The 17,543-nt window shown below is 35.3% G+C and overlaps 1 protein-coding gene across 1 annotated transcript in view; it reads left to right on the top strand.

Moving 5' to 3' along the window:
• The window catches only part of LOC148939839 (uncharacterized), a 60,989-nt gene that overhangs the window by 29,942 nt on the left and 13,504 nt on the right, over positions 1 to 17,543 (top strand). The window contains exons 2-3 of the mRNA XM_089105962.1: positions 2,737 to 2,898; positions 12,289 to 12,459. Coding sequence (XP_088962088.1) covers positions 2,853 to 2,898; positions 12,289 to 12,459 — 217 coding nt within the window. The 5' untranslated portion in view covers positions 2,737 to 2,852. The remainder of the gene's footprint in view (positions 1 to 2,736; positions 2,899 to 12,288; positions 12,460 to 17,543) is intronic.

Raw genomic sequence — 17,543 nt, 5'->3', positions numbered from 1 at the left:
GTATCCCCTCTGCCCTCTACCATTTTGGGATGCCTTGCATTTTCAGTTTGTTGAATTTGTCAATTTTGATTCAGTTTATGGTATTAGGCTGCATAAAAAGTTCTATATATATATTTAATGTTCTATATACATGTAATATATATATATATATATATATATATATATATATATATATATATATATATATATATATATATATATATATATATATATATATATATATATATATATATATATATATATATATATATATATATATATATATAGATATTTATATATTATTCTTAAAGTTGTGACCATAGTTTTGACAAAAACTGTGTAGCAAATTTTGAGGCTGTACATAATGATTCTCTTTATTGCTTGTCTTCTAACTGCAGACTATATGAGCCTATTCTTAAAGTCTTTATGTCACCATTGGTTCAGTGCAGCCACACTGGGAAAAATACTGATTCTTCCTTAAAATTGTAATCTTTGTTGATCCTCTTTGGGCTAGAAATGTCAATATGACAGTTTTAAGAAAAAACTATGCAGTCAATGTTAAAGTAGGGCCCTGGTGCTTGGCATGTTGCATACTTGTTTATATTGATGTTTGTTGTAAGTAGTAACCTCCAAATGATTCACGGTTGTTTGCTACTCTTTCCTCATTCAAATGGACAGCTCCACAGGGAACACATGTATCATTGAAAGGTTCTAGTGACTTTCGATTAACAGTATTGTAGTTTATGGCATCTTTGTTGGTTTGTACTGAGTTTTGTGCTACATTTTGTGAGTGCTTAAGATTTTGATTGTGTTCTTATGCAATATTTCTTTCTTCTTCAGTTTCATTTTTACTTGCTCTGATTTTTGCTGTCCCTTGTCTGCTTGTCTGTCATTTATTTAAATACAAAATGATTACTCCTGAAGCAGGGGGGCTAAAGTAGTTTATTCTCTTAAACAAGGATATGAAGGAACATGTAAATATGACTTGATGAGCAGATTTAGCATATGTAGAAATATGCTCATAAATATGACCTTAATCATATGATACTTTTTTTTCACAATTGAAGCTCTAGACAAATTTTAAAAAAATCTTGATCTATTTAGATTGTTTTGCAGGCCAGAAAATCCCGGGATACCAATTTTCCATTTTTTTTTTTTTTTACAAGCCCTGATTCTTGTTTATCTATATTCTAACCTTATATATTTTTTTTTCATTTTCAGTTTTGACTTGTAATTGTTTTTGTTCTTCATGGTGTAGATTATTCATTTGTCTTCTAGTTATGATGAAACTGCTTAAAATGTCTTTTGCAAAAAGAGTCATAATACTTTGTATTTTATACTTATCTTTGTCTCTTGTGTCATTTTGCCTGCATTAAAAACATTAAAAATGATATAACCACTACTGAGACAAATATGACCTATGCTCTTAAAATGTGCTCATAAATATGACGTCACTCACATGAATGTTATGCCAGTATTATTCTTTTGGATATTTTGGCATAATAATAAACTTGATCAATTGATTGAATCTTTTTTTCCAAAGTTAAGGCTCTTACCGTATTTTTTCAAACTCAAAATTTGTTGCACTGAAGGACATTAGTTTTTCTTTCAAAACGCATTTTTAACATTTGGTGACAATGGGGTTTGGTTTATCTTTAGTAGGTTGCTAAAAAAGGTTAGAAGGGCACCATTAAAAAGGTTGGATGGCCAACTTCCAGTGAATTATTGTTTCAAATTGATGCTATTTTAAAGGGATTCAGGCTATTTCAATATCTATGTACTCTGTCTTAGGCTACAGCTGTCAGCGCAACCATAGTATATAGAAAACCTGTTGAATAGGAATATTTTATTTTTTTTACATCAGTGTATCATCTTCAAGTGTAATTAATGAGTTATAGTGAAAAGGTGAAATTGGTTTAATAATAACATTTAAATAGATGCTTAAACAATATTTTGATAAAAAAAGTAATTTAAGGCAAATTTAGACCTTTTCATAAGTTTCATAAGAAAGATTGTCTTTCTTAGCTAATCTAAACAATTTATTGATTTTTCAGAATTATTTTAGACAAATATATTTACATTTGGATATTAAAAAACTAAAGACTTATTTTTCCGGAAATACTTTTCAAATTGCTTGAGTTTCACTTTAGATTTCAATTTTTAAATCTCCAGAAGGTAATTACTTAATTTTTAATTATTTTTTTTATTGATAAGTACAAAGCTATAACATAAAATATTTTGGATCTAATTTTAGATCTATTGTCATATTCTTGAAGCCCTAAAAGTAAGAACAGCTAGATATAACCTCTTGGAAAAATGTATTGGCATATGCATGATATGCCTTCACTTTGTAGTTTTTTAAGCAATAAAACCATGAATAAAGCTGTTAATGCAAGAATTAAACCAAATTTTTCAGTTTTTGCCTTGGAATTAAAAAATAATCTAATAGTTTTTGCCTTGGAAAATTCAATAAAAAAAATACAGTTGTAACAGCTAACGGAATAAGCTAAAAGTTGTATTTTCCTTTTTTTACCATGAAAAGCTATTGTAAATTAAAATCAACAACTTCAGTTACATCAAAAGGGCAGTTTTTCAATTTTTAACCCTCTTCTTAAAATTGATAATCAGATTTCTAATGACTTTGACTGCTGAAGGAGTTGAGCCTGTGCTTTCAACTTGATTAAGATAAAATATGCTAAAATTGCAGTGGTTAAAAGTCATTATTAGTTATGATTCATTATATCTTTTTTATTTTAGGACTCGCCGGACTGAAATCTGTGTTGTATCCAAGTGTTGATGATAGTATAATACTTCTCATAATTTATTTTAACTCTGACCCAAGATCTTCCATGGACTTTCCATAAATTCCAAAAATGGCTGATCTCATCACATTTTCAGAGGATTCTCTCATTAAAAAAGGTAATTTTATACAGTAAAACTTTCTGTTACGGAAGAAAAGTTTGTTTTAGGGTTTTTATTTGAATTGTTTGGAGGCAATTTGAGTTCAAGCTGGCTGGCAAATGGATGACCACCACTATGTAATTCCTCAACAGGATTGTCCTAGACGGCCAAATCAATATGGATTATGGGAAATAATTTATTTTAAAAAGTATTTGTAAATGTGTGTAATTTAAATGTAATGTATTACTAAAACTGATCTGAATTGAATTGAAAAAAAGAAAAGCTACTTTGCTCTAGAAAATTTTCTCCTTTTTTTTCTTCTTTCTCATTAAGTGGTCCTAAGAAAAAAAAATATAACTGCATGTGTTTTTGGACCTAACTATTGAGAGCTGAGAGCTGATAAAAGTGGCTTCTTTGTGCCATAAAACATATTTAAACTTAAAGTTACAATTGCTGGAATCACTGAAACACATCTATCTGGTGATGATGAGGAGTACATTGGTGAAGGGCACACACTACTTTGGTCTGGTGGTCACCAGAAACGAAGAGGCGTTGGCCTAGTACTAAACAGTACAGCATGCAAGGCCCTCCTGTCATTCACACCAGTTACACCCAGACTCCTGGGAACAAAGTTCTATGGTAAACAGGGAAAAATAAACATAATCACCTGTTATGCCCCCACAAATGAAGCCCAGGAAGAAGATAAGGATGATTTCTATACCCTTTTAAGCTCTGAGCTCTCGTCAGTACCTCCCCATGACTACCTTGTCCTTCTAGGAGATATGAATGCTAGCATTTCAAATGAGTCTGGCCTGTGGGATTTTGCTGTTGGACCCATAACAATAAATAGCCTAAACGACAACAAAGAGAGAATGTTGAACTGCTGTCTCGCCCACAATCTTACCATTACAAACACATGGTTTCAGAGACCCAATATAGCCAAGTACACCTGGTATAGCAATGATGGATCAACAAAGAAGATGCTCGATTACATCATCATACCCCGGCGATGGCTGTCTTCTGTGCAGAATTGTCGCACCTACCGAGGCGCCGAATTTGGGAACACCGACCATCGTCTTGTTGCAGCCAAAATCCGGCTTCGCCTGAAAGCTACAAAAGCCAGCCAGAAACCTCGGAAAATTGATACCTACTGTAACCAGCAAGACCCTGCTTTGGCTAAGCAGTATCAGATCGAAATATCCAACAGATTTGAGGTTCTTACGCAATGTGATGATAGTGAAGGTCTGTGGATGGTCTTCAAATAGAATGCTCTTGCAGCTGCAACTAGGGTTGCTGGAATGAAACAGCGTAAGAAAAAAGACTTGATCAGTAACGAGTCCCTCGCCATTATTGATTGCAGACGGGAAGCCCGCCTCCGCGGGGATATGACAGCGTATAAGCAATTAAATAAGGAGTGCAACATCATGCTGCACAAAGACCGTAAGACCTTTATTGACAAAAAAGCACACGAGCTCCAAGAGGCCGCCAAAAAAAAGTACATCGGAGCCACATATAAGATCCTCCGTGAGCTTTAATCAATACACTTAAACTACATCGTATCTCCGTAATGCCAGTGGCGAAAATATTTACGACAAATCAAAGTGCCTTCGCCAGTGGGAGCAACACTTCGAAAAGCTACTGAACTCAGACTCACCGGACCAAATTGACGACGAGATTACTGCTGCGGCTGAGAATGCTACACCTGCCCCCAATGGAACTGAATTTACGGCAGAAGAAATTAAAGCAGCAGCACGAAAGCTGAAGAAGAACAAAGTGCCTGGAATATGTGCCCTGAAAATCAGAACTCCTTAAAAATGGCGATTCATTCATGACCCTCTGGCTACAAATGCTGTTTAATACTGTGTGGCACTCTGAAATAATACCATCAGACTGAAAGACTGGCTTACTTCTGCTGGTCTACAAGAGGTAAGTAAGTAAAGCAGAATGTAATAACTATAGTGGAATAACTCTACTCTTGGTACCCGGCAAACTCTTTGCCATGTCGCTGCTCAAGCGGGCAACAAAGTATCTCCATCCCCTTCTTCGCCACCAGCAAGCTGGATTCATGCTGGGTAGGTCCACTACTGAGCAAATCCATACAATTAGACAGCTGATAGAGAAAACTCTAGAATATAAAAGGAAACCATACATTGTCTTCGTCGATTTTCGATCTGCTTTCGACACTGTCGACAGACAGTCACTCTGGTTGATCCTTCAATCTGCTGGTGTACCTAAGTAAATTGTCAATCTGTTCAAAGAACTACACAATAAGACCGAAAGTGCTGATCTTGTAAATGGCCAGCTCTCATCACATTTTCAAATTAGAAATGGTGTTCGGCAAGGCTGCGCTGCTGCTCCCGAACTCTTCAACTGTGTCTTCTTCTTCTATTTAACAGCAGGCGGGCTTTTCAGTAAAACTATTTAGCCCTTTTCCTTTTGCTTCACTCTGTGGGCTACAGAGCTACTGGCTTGATTGCCTCATATTTATTAGATATATTCAGATATCTTTCAGCAGATCTTTTGACTCTAGGAGTTCAAATATAAGATGATAGATGTCAATTTCTATGCTCTGTGTGCAGGTATAGTTGGCTAGGCTCTTGGCTGATAGTGGGCTTTTGTGGTGTTTGAAGTATTTTAACAGTTTACAAAGCAAGGTATGTTGTGCAGACGTCAGCATATTACATTCAAATAGGCAATGGTCAATTGTTTCATTATTCATATTACAATGTCTGCTAAGAGGGGACAGGGGAATTGAGCCACTTGAATTAGAAAGCTTATATGAGAATGCAAGGAAATTTAGTCCCTTTGTTCCAGAACGAATTCTATGATAAATTTTTGAAAGATACTTATTGGGAAAGGGCGAAAGGATAGGATTAATCTTATTAAAATTAATATCTAATAGCCTCCATCGGAAAATATCTCTAATTGGGATTGGTTTCCCACGTGGCTGGTCAATATTTATAGCATTTTTTGCTATTTCATCAACCTGATGATTACCACTTATGCCAGAGTGGCTAGGAATGTACTGAAAGTAAGTTTTTATGCCACTTGAAGCAAGATTATCAATAATACTGAGACAATGATAAGTGTCAATGTCCAACTTATATTGAGGAGCTGAGGCCAGCAACTCAAGGCTTGATAAAGAGTCGGAATAGATGATAATATTATTCGAATTTTTAATCAAAGGTTGGTTTGCTTAAGGTGTTCTAATGCCATGATTATGGCATTTAACTCAGCAGACATTATAGATAAATTATTAAATAATCTCTCGCCCATTGCAATTTTCAGCTGAGGAAGGAAAACACCACCTGCAACCTTCTCATCCATTCTTGACCCATCAACAAATATTTGGAAGTGATTTTTATAGGTAATTGTATTAAGTTCTGCAAATTTTTTCTGGACAAAAGCAATGGGGGTTAAATCTTTATTCCATTTTAAAAATTCAGTATTTATTATGGGAAATGACCAATTCCATGGAGGGGATTGGGGGAAACTAGGTGCAATAGAATTTGCTGGTACAGGGAACTTCTTTTGAATATTGGCATACTCATCTACAATACCTCTATACATGGCTGGATTTCTTAACCAATTATGTAATGTGTGTGAGCTATTTGATTCAATTTTTGTAAGAGGTTTTATCAAGAGAAAGCTACGTCTCTCCCTTATTGTTGTTAATCCACTCTCCATAAGCAGAAACTTGGTGCTTGTGGGTTTTCTAAGACCAAATATGAGACGTATTATATCATTTTGTGTTGTTTCAATTTTTTGCATCTGGGTCTTTGCACATGAACCATAGACAATGAGCCCATATTCAATATGGGGTATTATATGTGATTTATAAAACTGGAGTAAGGTTTTCTCCTTACAAACCCAGTGTGTTGAAAGAAGTATTTTTAGTGTATTTGCTTTTCTATAGCATTTTTTTATTGTGCTTGATATGTGGAGGTAGAAATTAAGTTCTTGGTAAAGCATGAGACCTAGGTAATTAATATTATTATCTTCTGGAATAGTTGTTTTATTTAGAGTTAGTTTTGCATTAAATTGGTTTCGCTTCCGGTGAAATTGGATTAGTTTTGACTTGGTGGGTGCAATGGGTAAATCTGAATGTTGAGAGAATTTTTCAAACTGGAAAAGTGTCTTTTGCAGATTTGACTGTGCTATCTGTTAGGTGTTGTCAGATGACCATAGGACCAGATCATCAGCATATTGTAGATTTTTTTGGGGTAGGTTCATGTCCCAGAGATATAGGGCAAAAAGGAGGCAACTGAGGACTGCTCCCTGAGGTAGGCCTTTGGATATTGTCTTTTGGGGTGAAGAGGCTGAACCAACACAAACAATGAAACTTCGCACTTCTATGAAGGATTTAATAAAGGATACTAGCTTAGGAGGTACGCCAAGGTTTGCAAGTTTATTTAAAAGGATTTGGTGGTTCACATTGTCATAAGCTCCTTCAAAATCTAGGAAAGCTGCCACTAGGATATTATTTTTTGAGAAAGATTCATTTATTGCATTTGTTAGCAAAATGAAAGCATCTGTTGAGGAGTGGTATTTCCTGAATCCAGTTTGAGTATGTGGGATCATGTTATTTCTCAACAAACCAGAGGAGTCTGTGATAAATCATTTTCTCCATTATTTTCCCCATCACAGGTGTAATCATTATGGGCCTATAAGACTCAGGGTTATATCTTGGTTTATTTTTCTTTAGGATTGGTAGGAGGGACGAACATTTCCATATATTGGGGAACCTAGAAGATGCCCAAGCGTGATTATAACAATTTAGCAGTTCTTGTTTGTATGAAGGTGTGAGATTCTTTATCCATGTAGGGTGTATATTGTCATAGCTACTGCTAGTTTTGGACCTAATATGATGTATTGCATTATTCAATTCCTGGATTGAAAATGGATTAGTTATGTATTCGGATCCTGGGCGTGGTTGGTAACTAGGGTTCATAGGAATTGTGGACAGCTTGCTTTGATAATTTGATGTTAGCTTATTAACAAAAAGAGTTGCAAATAGGTTAGCCTTTTCATTATTATTGTCATAATGGGTATTATTATGTATAAGCTCATACAGGAGTGGGTTGGGAGAAGTCTTTTTCCCACATATGTGGCTTATGACTTTATGTATAATTGGCTCATTTGTTTTTCTGGAGAGATTATTTGCAAAATTATTCCAGTATTTATATTTAGCATCTATTATAGTCCTTTTTAGATTAGATTCTGCTTGTAATTTTTTTAAGTATGTAGTAGGTGTTGTTTTTTTTTATGAATTTTGTCCTAGCTGCCTTTATTATGCTCCATTTATTTAGGCACTCATTTGTCCACCATGCTTTAGGAATTTGTTTAGGGAATGTTTTCTTAGGTGTTCTCCTGGGGATAGCATGATTAGCTGTATTTATTAGTAAAGATGTCAATGCTTCAGCATGTGTGTCAACTGTTGTCTTAGAAATGCATGAACTTTGGGTGAAACTTGTAATTTCATCATTTAGCTTAATTTGGAAAATAGACCAATTTGCTTTAGTGTTGATATATTTGGATGTATGAAATGCAGTTTCAGCAGGTTCATTTAGGGAGCAAACTATAGCAAAGTGGTCTGTACATAGACTATCAATTTTATTTATGTAAATTTTGTTCAAAAAATTTAAAGACACAATTTGTAGATCAATTGTGGAGAAATTGCCACTTTTGGGGTTGAAATAAGTATTCAGGTTTGGAGGGGTAGCAACAACTAATTCATTATTATTTGAAGTCATATGCTCAATAAATTTACCAGCTTTATTTGCTGGTTTATTCCCCCATAAAAGGCTGTGGGCATTGAAATCTCCACAAATAATGATATTTTTTAACATATTAGAATTATTTATATAATTAAAGAAATCCTTGGCATCTGTAGTTTGGCCATAAGGGTTATAATAGCCTATTATGTAGGTTTTTAAAATATTCAGCAAAACACTTATACCAATTACATCAACATAATTTTCAAAATCTGGAAAATTGATGCCACAAAATTTTATATTATTATTAACTAATAAAGCTACACCACCTCCTTTTCTCTCTGAAGATCTATCCTTTCTCAGGATAGTATATCCCAGAGACTTAATTTGTTGATTTTGGGTTAAATGAGTTTCTTGGAGGCAAGCAATATTAATTGAATTATTATTCATAAATGATGTTAGTTCATTTAGCTTATTTTCTGTGAGTGATCTTACATTACATTGGAGTATTGATAAATGTTGTGTTGTTGATTTATTCTTCATATGAATGTGTATCAATGTTCAGCTTTGTTAATAGTAAAGCAAGATCTTTTTTTGCTTGAATGAGCATATCATCTGGGATGTAAATTTTTGCCAATTCTGCAATAATTTTTGTTTTCTGTATTTGATGTATGTTCATGGCCTGAACTGCATTACAGTTTAGAATGAATAAGCATATATTTGGGGATTGCATTTTTGGTAGTGCATCCTGTTTGTTGGTTAATGGATTAATTCCTGGTAGTGTTTCTGGTTTGTTTCTTCTTGGGAGGGAGGGCCAGGCTGGCCTCATCTCACCGGACAAGGAGGCTTGTTGGCTTGGTGATTGCTTCTGATAGGGATTTGAGCTAGGGGGCTTAGAAAATGGTGTTTTATATGGGGTGCTTGATGCATTGGGGGCATTTGACTTGGGGGTTTTGGTTGGTTTCATTACAGGCTTTATTTGGTATTGTTGGGCAGCATTTGCTTCCATTGCTGCAAAGGGGTATGGGATTGCCCTCTCTGTTGATATTTGGAGTGTTAGAGCTCTTTTCTTGTATGCAGGGCATAATGATTTATTTGTAGATTCATGTGGGCCTTTGCAATTGATGCATGTAGGCTGAGTGTTGTTGCAAGTTGTCAGCTCTTTAGGATGGAAAGATTTACAATTACTACACTCTTGGAGAATTTCATTGCATTTGTTTGTTGTGTGTCCCAGTTTGAAACACTTCTGACACTGAATAGGCTTAGGTTTGTATTCCTTGTGTGGTTTGATTTGCCCAAATAGGAATAATTTTTCTGGGATATCAATTTTATCCTTCAGTGTGAATAAGAAGGATCTACCAGTTTTTAGGCCATTAGAGTTGGGTTTTCGAAGTTGGGTAACATCCTCAACTGGGATTGTGTTTCCAGCCCTATCTGAAAGGCCTTCTTTTAACTCCTGAGTAGATATCTCTGGGGAAACATTATAAACTACTATTTTTGTTGGTGATTGTTTTGGGTTCCAATTGGATGCAATAATTTGGGTATTCAGAAGGCATTTAAGGTTAATTATTGTATTTGCTGATTTCTGATCTTCTACAGCTATTAGCAGAGATCCATCACGGCTAATGTTAAAAGAGAACATTGATTTTAGCAATTTGAAAATTGCAACTCATATTGCAGTGATCATTTTTATTTCAAAGGGGGTAGTGGGAGTAATTTTAAGGTAAATTCCTAAGTTTTTGGAGGGAGGATCTTGGGCAGGGAGAGGGGAAATGCTTTTAATGGGGGAGATTTTTTTCCTTTTTTAAGAACTTCTAGAGAGGACCTCTTGAAACCCATTATCATCATTTATGGTTACATTAGCCCCTACACTTATCATTGTTCTATTCTCCGAATTGGAGCTATCATTTGAACTTTGAGAAAGTGTGCTTGACCAGCCAAGATGGGTATCTTTCACTATGGCACATTCACTGGAATTTGATTTGGGATCTGGGGGGACATTTTTTTTTGGAGGACTTCTAAACATTGCCTATTGGAAAAAGCTTTAAACAGAGAAAAACAAAACTAAAGCAAGAAGGGAAAATGGAATGATGTCAAACCGTCTGCACTATACTATGGGGGGGAGAACACCACAGTATAGCCCTGAGGATGAGTTGAGCAGGATTGGTTTGGTATAACTGCTGATTAGAAGCGATAATAATTCACAAGAAAATTTGTTTTAATTTTCTTATAGAGTTGCTGCTGTTGAAATGGTGTTCGGCAAGGCTGCGCTGCTGCTCCCGAACTCTTCAACTGTGTCATGGACCATGTTCTCAACAAAACACTGCTGGCGCATCCGTTTGGCATCGATTTTGCTCGAAGAGTTCTGGCAGATGTCGACTTCGCTGACGATGTTGTATTGGTATATGAAAATCTCACTGACATCAAAACTGCACTCGAAACGCTAGCATCTGCTGCAAAAAAACTTTGTTTAAATATAAACTGGACCAAGACCAAAATAGTGCCTGTGGACAAGACACCATGCAGCCCCCTGACAACTATAGAAGTATGTGGCCAAGATGTTGAGATAGTCAAGCAGTTCACCTATCTTGGTTCAATTGTTTGCTCAAACGGAAATCTAGATGCAGAGATATCAGCAAGGGTGGCAAAGGCGAACGCCGTTTTCGGCCACTTACTGAGAACAATGTTTCACAAACCCCAGATCAGCTGTCTCACGAAAGCTCGCATCTACTCTGCCTCGGTAGCAAGCTTCTTGTTGTACTCGTCAGAGACTTGGTCTTTGACACTGTCACAGATCATGAAGGTAGATGCTGTCCAGACAAAACACCTCCGCAAAATTGAACACGTTAGGTGGCTCGACAGGGCACAGATTATGGATATCCTCTTGTCCTTTAAATTACCACCCCTGTCCGAACAGCTTGAGTCCTGCTCGCTGCGTTGGTACGTTAATCTACTTCGCCTACCCACTGAAACACCTTCACGGGTTATATTTGACTTCGATCCAACAGCGAACGGCTGGAAATACCCCAGTGTTAAACCACTATTGAGGAGGGTAGGTATCTCTCACGCTAAATTCATGGTGGTGGGACGTGGCCCCTGTGACGTTTCTACTCTCACACAACAAAGATCACCCCGGAGACGACTAACGGTGCTGGTGTCTGGTTCCGTCTACGCGGTCGACGCTGCTGAGCACGAGGTTTAAATCAAGTAAAAGTAAGTTAGAGTCAAGTAATAATCCCATAGAGAAATTTTCCGTCAATCTTTTCTATGTGCAGGTATAATGAAAGATACATTACCATCAAAGCTGCCGTAGTCCAGGAGCTTTAGATGGGAATAAAGACATGTAAGAGAGGAATAAAGTTATTTAAATTCAGCTGTTCAAGTTTGGGAGACCGTGTTTTGTATTTTATTGTTTGGGAGCTATTGCAGAAATCCCCCAATTGATGGGTATTTTTTTGCCTTTCGCTGTGTAAATTTTTTGTGATTGTTTAGCTGTAAAATGTTTCTTTTTCATTTAGTTCGTTATCCCAAATTTACACCTATCCAGGTGTTAGTTCTACGTTATCAATTTTTTTTATGAATTTTGTTTGTCTGTGTTAATAAATTTCGTTGAATGTTTCAGCTTTTCTTTTGCTTTTCAGGTTTTTCTTTTAAATTTGTCGATGTCTGTCTAATTTAAGTTGTTTTTTTTTAGAATTTGAAGGCGCTTTACCAGGTAACCTTGAGAAGCCCTTTGATTTTCCAAACAATATTTTGTCACCAAAACGTGAAGATGTTCCCTTGCTTAGTTTACCTAGCATTTCAGGACCATGTAAATTTGAATACGACACCCAGGAATTGAAACCCAAATGTTCTCATAATGAAGGTATATCTGAAACATTTTGTTTTTGTTGATTGAAATGTATTGGATATTATTTTATTGAACAAAAATAGGACAAAGGGACTTAATCTTAAGATAGAACTTTTGTTTTATCTTTTTCTAATTTGCAGGTGTTTGGCAAACTGCTTTTGTAGTTTTTAATGAACATTTAAAAATTTTCGCTTGAAAGTAGTTTTGCAGGTTTTAATGTTTTTCAGAAGGCTTTGATAATAAGCCTTAAAATTACGTCTATATAAATTCTACAATCCTTGTTTATAGTGTACGCTATATTTCTCTTAAAATTAAGAGTTAAACTTGTCTATTATTTTGATTTGAAGTTGAATTTGAAAGAAGTAGAAAATTGGCTGATTTTTTCTGAACTTACTACCGAAAATTTTTAGTGCAGAATATTAGCCTAATTTACTGAAAACACTAGATTCAAAAGAAAATACGGAATTTATTTGTACCAATGAAGTCAAAAGTCCTTTTAGTCTGTTCTTAGAATGATCTGTTATAAATATTTAGCTAGAAGAACATAGCGAGTCCCATTGGATAAAAAAAAACGACGAAGGTCATGTTTTCCTCAGGTCGTACAAATAATATTTCAAATAGGGGTGAATCCTTTTAATACAATTTTACAATTTTAATACCTTTTAATAAATTAAAATTGACATAGCAGTGGCTTTCCAGCATATTCCTAGCCATGTAGGCATCCACTATAACGAGAAAGTGGACATTCTTGCCGCAGAGACTGCAAAGTCTATCAACCCACAGCAGTTCAAAATTATTCAATCGCATTTAGAGATGCAAGTAGAAACCGCCATCATTATAGAAAGCCTTCTCCTGCTTTGGCTCCAATTTTCAAAGAGCCTCAAATAAATCGGGCGCACTTTAAAATTAAAAGCTTAGCAGTAAGTAGTTCAGATGGAAGCAGTATAGTGACCCAAATTGTAGACTCTGCAACTTGACTGAAGAAACTTTGGAACACCTTCTCTTTGAATGCACTGAGAGTACTCCTGGATAATTTCTTAAACCACATTGGCCTGACATCACATAAAGAAAGAAAAACGAGCAAAAATGGGGTTTTTATAGGCCAAATGACGATACTGAAAAAAAAACAAAGCGAATATTTCGAGAGGACAAACGCCTCTTTTCTTCAGCGCGAAACGAAACGATGTATCAATAAAAGCCAAAAATTAAAAGAATTAAAACCAACTACTTAACAACCATAAAAGCGAGTTATTCGCCAATATCTACGATTTGCCCAAAATTCAAAAAAACATGATCTGCCATCGACGGATACTAGCAAGCAACTGACAAATGAAAGGAAACAATTCATTCACTTGAAAAAACAAAACGAACCAGCAATTAAATAAATTGGAAAACTATGTCGTTTGATTTCGGATTTTAATTAAGGCATTTCTTGCAAACACCCTTTGAGACCTAAGGGGTTGTTCACGAGTTTGATTAGATGATTGGGAAACTGGTTCAAGGTTTATTTCAGGGATTACTAACGTATCGGCTTCTCTTTTGAGAAAACCGAAATATGACTCGTTTATTCTTAAATCACCGGAATCTCTGTTTAAAGCTAGACCTAAATGTTGGTATTTATAAATTTCAACAGCTTCTCTATAGTGCTGGACAATACCTTTTTCATGCGAAATAAGACTAGCTTGATCAAACAAAATAGTATGGTCTGGTTTTTCAAAAATGTACTCTGCTAGGACAGAGTAAAAATTTTCTGGTTTTTTCCGCTTTTTCAGTTTATTATTAATTGAACTAGAGTGCTAGGTTAATCTATCTGTTAGTCGCTGATTTGTTCTTCAGATATACCGAAGACCAAACGAACAAGGAATTCTGTAGACACAGGAATTTTCCCCTATAGGGATAAGGTCTTTACCTTGATAAATTTGGGACCTGATAGTTTTTCTGGGTCTATAATAAGTGTAAATGTTATTTTTCCTTAGATTTTTTGAAATGTGATCTGAAATCCCTTTAATGTATGGGAGGCCAAGATAAACTGAATTTTCCCTTTGATTTGTGTTTTCTGTGGAACTATCTGATAATCTTTTAATGCGTTTTGTAATTACAGAATTTATTAGACTAATTGGATAACCATTCCCAAATAAAATATCTCTAAGGTGGTTGAGCTCTAAATCCAAGAAACGTGTTGAACAGACTTTCAATTTTCTATCAACTAGAGAAGTGACAACTCCTCTTTTCACAGCAGGAGAATGATTGGAGGAATAACTTAAGCAACGGTCATTATGTGTGGGTTTTCTATATACACTAAACTCGAAACATGAATCATTTCTGTGCACCAGAACATTTAAGAAAGTAAGATGCCTCTCTATCTCTGATTTCTGAGTAAATTTCAGTTTTGAATCCAAAGAGGTGAGCAAGTGAAGAAAAGAACACAGAGACTCGTCAAAATGCACCCATAACTAAAAAATGTCATCTTTAAAAAAAAACAAAAATTAAGGTTTACAATAACTTTGCAAAATAGCCCTTTCTTCAAGGTCTTCCATAAAAATATCAGCCTGTATTGGAGAAAGGGGGGCACCCCAGAGCCCATATTTCTGTCTATAAAAAATGCCTCTATAATTGAAATAAAAAGAAGTTCTGTTACAAAGGGATGTAAGCGAAAGAAGTGTCTGATTCGAAAGAGTAGAATTTTCTGATATAGATGGGTTAGAATTAAGTTTTTGCTCCAAAAACAGTTCGGCCTTTTGAGGATCACAATTGGTATACATTGAATCTGCATCAAAACTGCCAATTCTTGTATTTGGTTTAACCAAAACTTGCTTTACCTTGGAAACAAAATCAGCGGAATTTTTAATATAGGATTTTTGAGCCTGAATTAGTGGGCGAAATATCACTGATAAGAATTTCCCTATTTTTGCTGTAGGAGAATTAAAAGAAGAAACAATGGGTCGAAGTGGATAACCGGGCTTATGAACTTTAGGAAGACCATAAATGAGAGGGGACGTGCATCCGCGTGGGTAAAACCTTTTGAACAACTGATCTGTAATTTCACCTTTTCCTTTTAGATAAGAAAGCTCTTTTCGGACTTCCTGTTCAAATTTTTCTGTGGGATCAGTAGCTAATTGTTCATATGTGTTAGAATCATTTAAAATTTCTCTGATTTTTTTGTCGTAATCATCTGAATCTAATACAACAACAGTATTGCCTTTATCGGCTTTCGTAATAATCCTGGAATGATTTTTTCTTGGGATGTACTGATCCCACAGAAAAATTTGTACAGGAAGTCCGAAAAGAGCTTTCTTATTGTTGATGTAATTGGTATAAGTGTTTGGCTGAATATTTTAAAAACCTACATAATAAGCTTTTATAACCCTAATGGCCAAACTACAGATGCCAAGGATTTCTTTAATTATATAAATAATTCTAATATGTTAAAAAATATCATTATTTGTGGTGATTTCAATGCCCACGGCCTTTTGTGGGGGAATAAACCAACAAACAAAGCTGGTAAATTCATTGAGCATATGACTTCAAATAATAATGAATTAGCTGTTGCTACCCCTCCAAACCTGAACACATATTTCAACCCCAAAAGCGGCAGATTCTCCACAATTGACCTACAAATTGTGTCATTAAATTTTTGAACAAAATTCACATAAATAAAATTGATAGTCTATGTACTGACCACTTTGCTATAGTTTGCTCTCAAAATGAACCTGCTGAAACTTTATCTCATACATCCAAATATATCAACACTAAAGCAGATTTGTCTATGTTCCAAAATAAGCTAAATGATGAAATTACAAGTTTCACCCAAAGTTCATGCATTTCTAACACAACAGTTGACACACATGCTGAAGCCTTGACATCTTTACTAATAAATACAGCTAATCATGCTATCCCCAAGACAACAACTAACAAAACAGTCACTAAACAAATTCCTAAAGAGTTGTAGAAAAACGGGTGCAAAAATAAGGAGATGATAAAAAAGGCATTTTGGTTATAATTCTTAAGACAATCCTCACGTTATACATATTTAAAAAAAATTACAAGCATAATCTAATCTAAAAAGGTTTATAATAGATACTAAAAATATATACTGGAATTATTTTGCAAACAATCTCTCCAGAGAAACGTATGAGCCAATTATACATAAAGTCATAAGCCACATCTGTGGGAAAAAGACTTCCCCCAACCCACTCCTGTATGAGCTTTTACATAATAATACCCATTATGACAATGATAATGGAAAAGCTAACCCATTTGCAACTCTTTTTGTTAATAAGCCAACATCAAAGTAATCTGTCTATAATTCCAATGAACATTAGCTACAGACCACACACAGGATCCGAATTCATGACCAATCCATTTCCAATCCAGGACTTGAAAAATGTACTCTATTATATCCGGACCAAAAACTAGAAGCAGATATGGCAATATACACCCTACATGGATAAAGAATCTCACACCTTCATACGAACAAGAACTGCTAAATTGTTATAATCACGCTTGGGCATCTTCTAGGTTCCCCAATATGTGGAAATGTTCGTCCCTCCTACCAATCCTAAAGAAAAATAAACCAAAAGATAACCCTGAGTCTTATAGGCTCATAATGATTACACCTGTGATGGGGAAAATAATGGAGAAAATGATTAATCACAGACTCCTCTGGTTTGTTGAAAAAATAATATGATCCCACACACTCAAACTGGATTCAGGAAATACCACTCCTCAACAGATGCTTTCATTTTGCTAACAAATGCAATAAATTAATCTTTCTCAAAAAATAATATCCTAGTGGCAGCTTTCCTAGATTTTGAAGGGGCATATGACAATGTGAACCACCAAATCCTTTTAAATAAACTTGCAAACCATGGAGCACCCCCTAAGCTAGTATTTTTTATTAAATCCTTCATAGAAGTGCGAAGTTTCACTGTTTGTGTTGGTTCAGCCTCTTCACCCCAAAAAACAATATCCAAAGGCCTACCTCAGGGAGCAGTCCTCAGTTGCCTCCTATTTGCCCTGTATCTTTGGGACATGAACCTACCCCACACAAATCTACAATATGCTGATGATCTGGTGCTATGGTCATCTGGCAACACCTT

The sequence above is a fragment of the Artemia sp. Qi Xiang Cuo genome, chromosome 20 (assembly GCF_049724085.1).
Source record: "Artemia sp. Qi Xiang Cuo chromosome 20, ASM4972408v1, whole genome shotgun sequence".
In the NCBI taxonomy this organism is placed as follows: Eukaryota; Metazoa; Arthropoda; class Branchiopoda; order Anostraca; family Artemiidae; genus Artemia; species Artemia sp. Qi Xiang Cuo.
The sequence above is the reverse complement of the archived record's forward strand: the minus strand, read 5'-3'. Positions and strand labels throughout refer to the sequence as shown.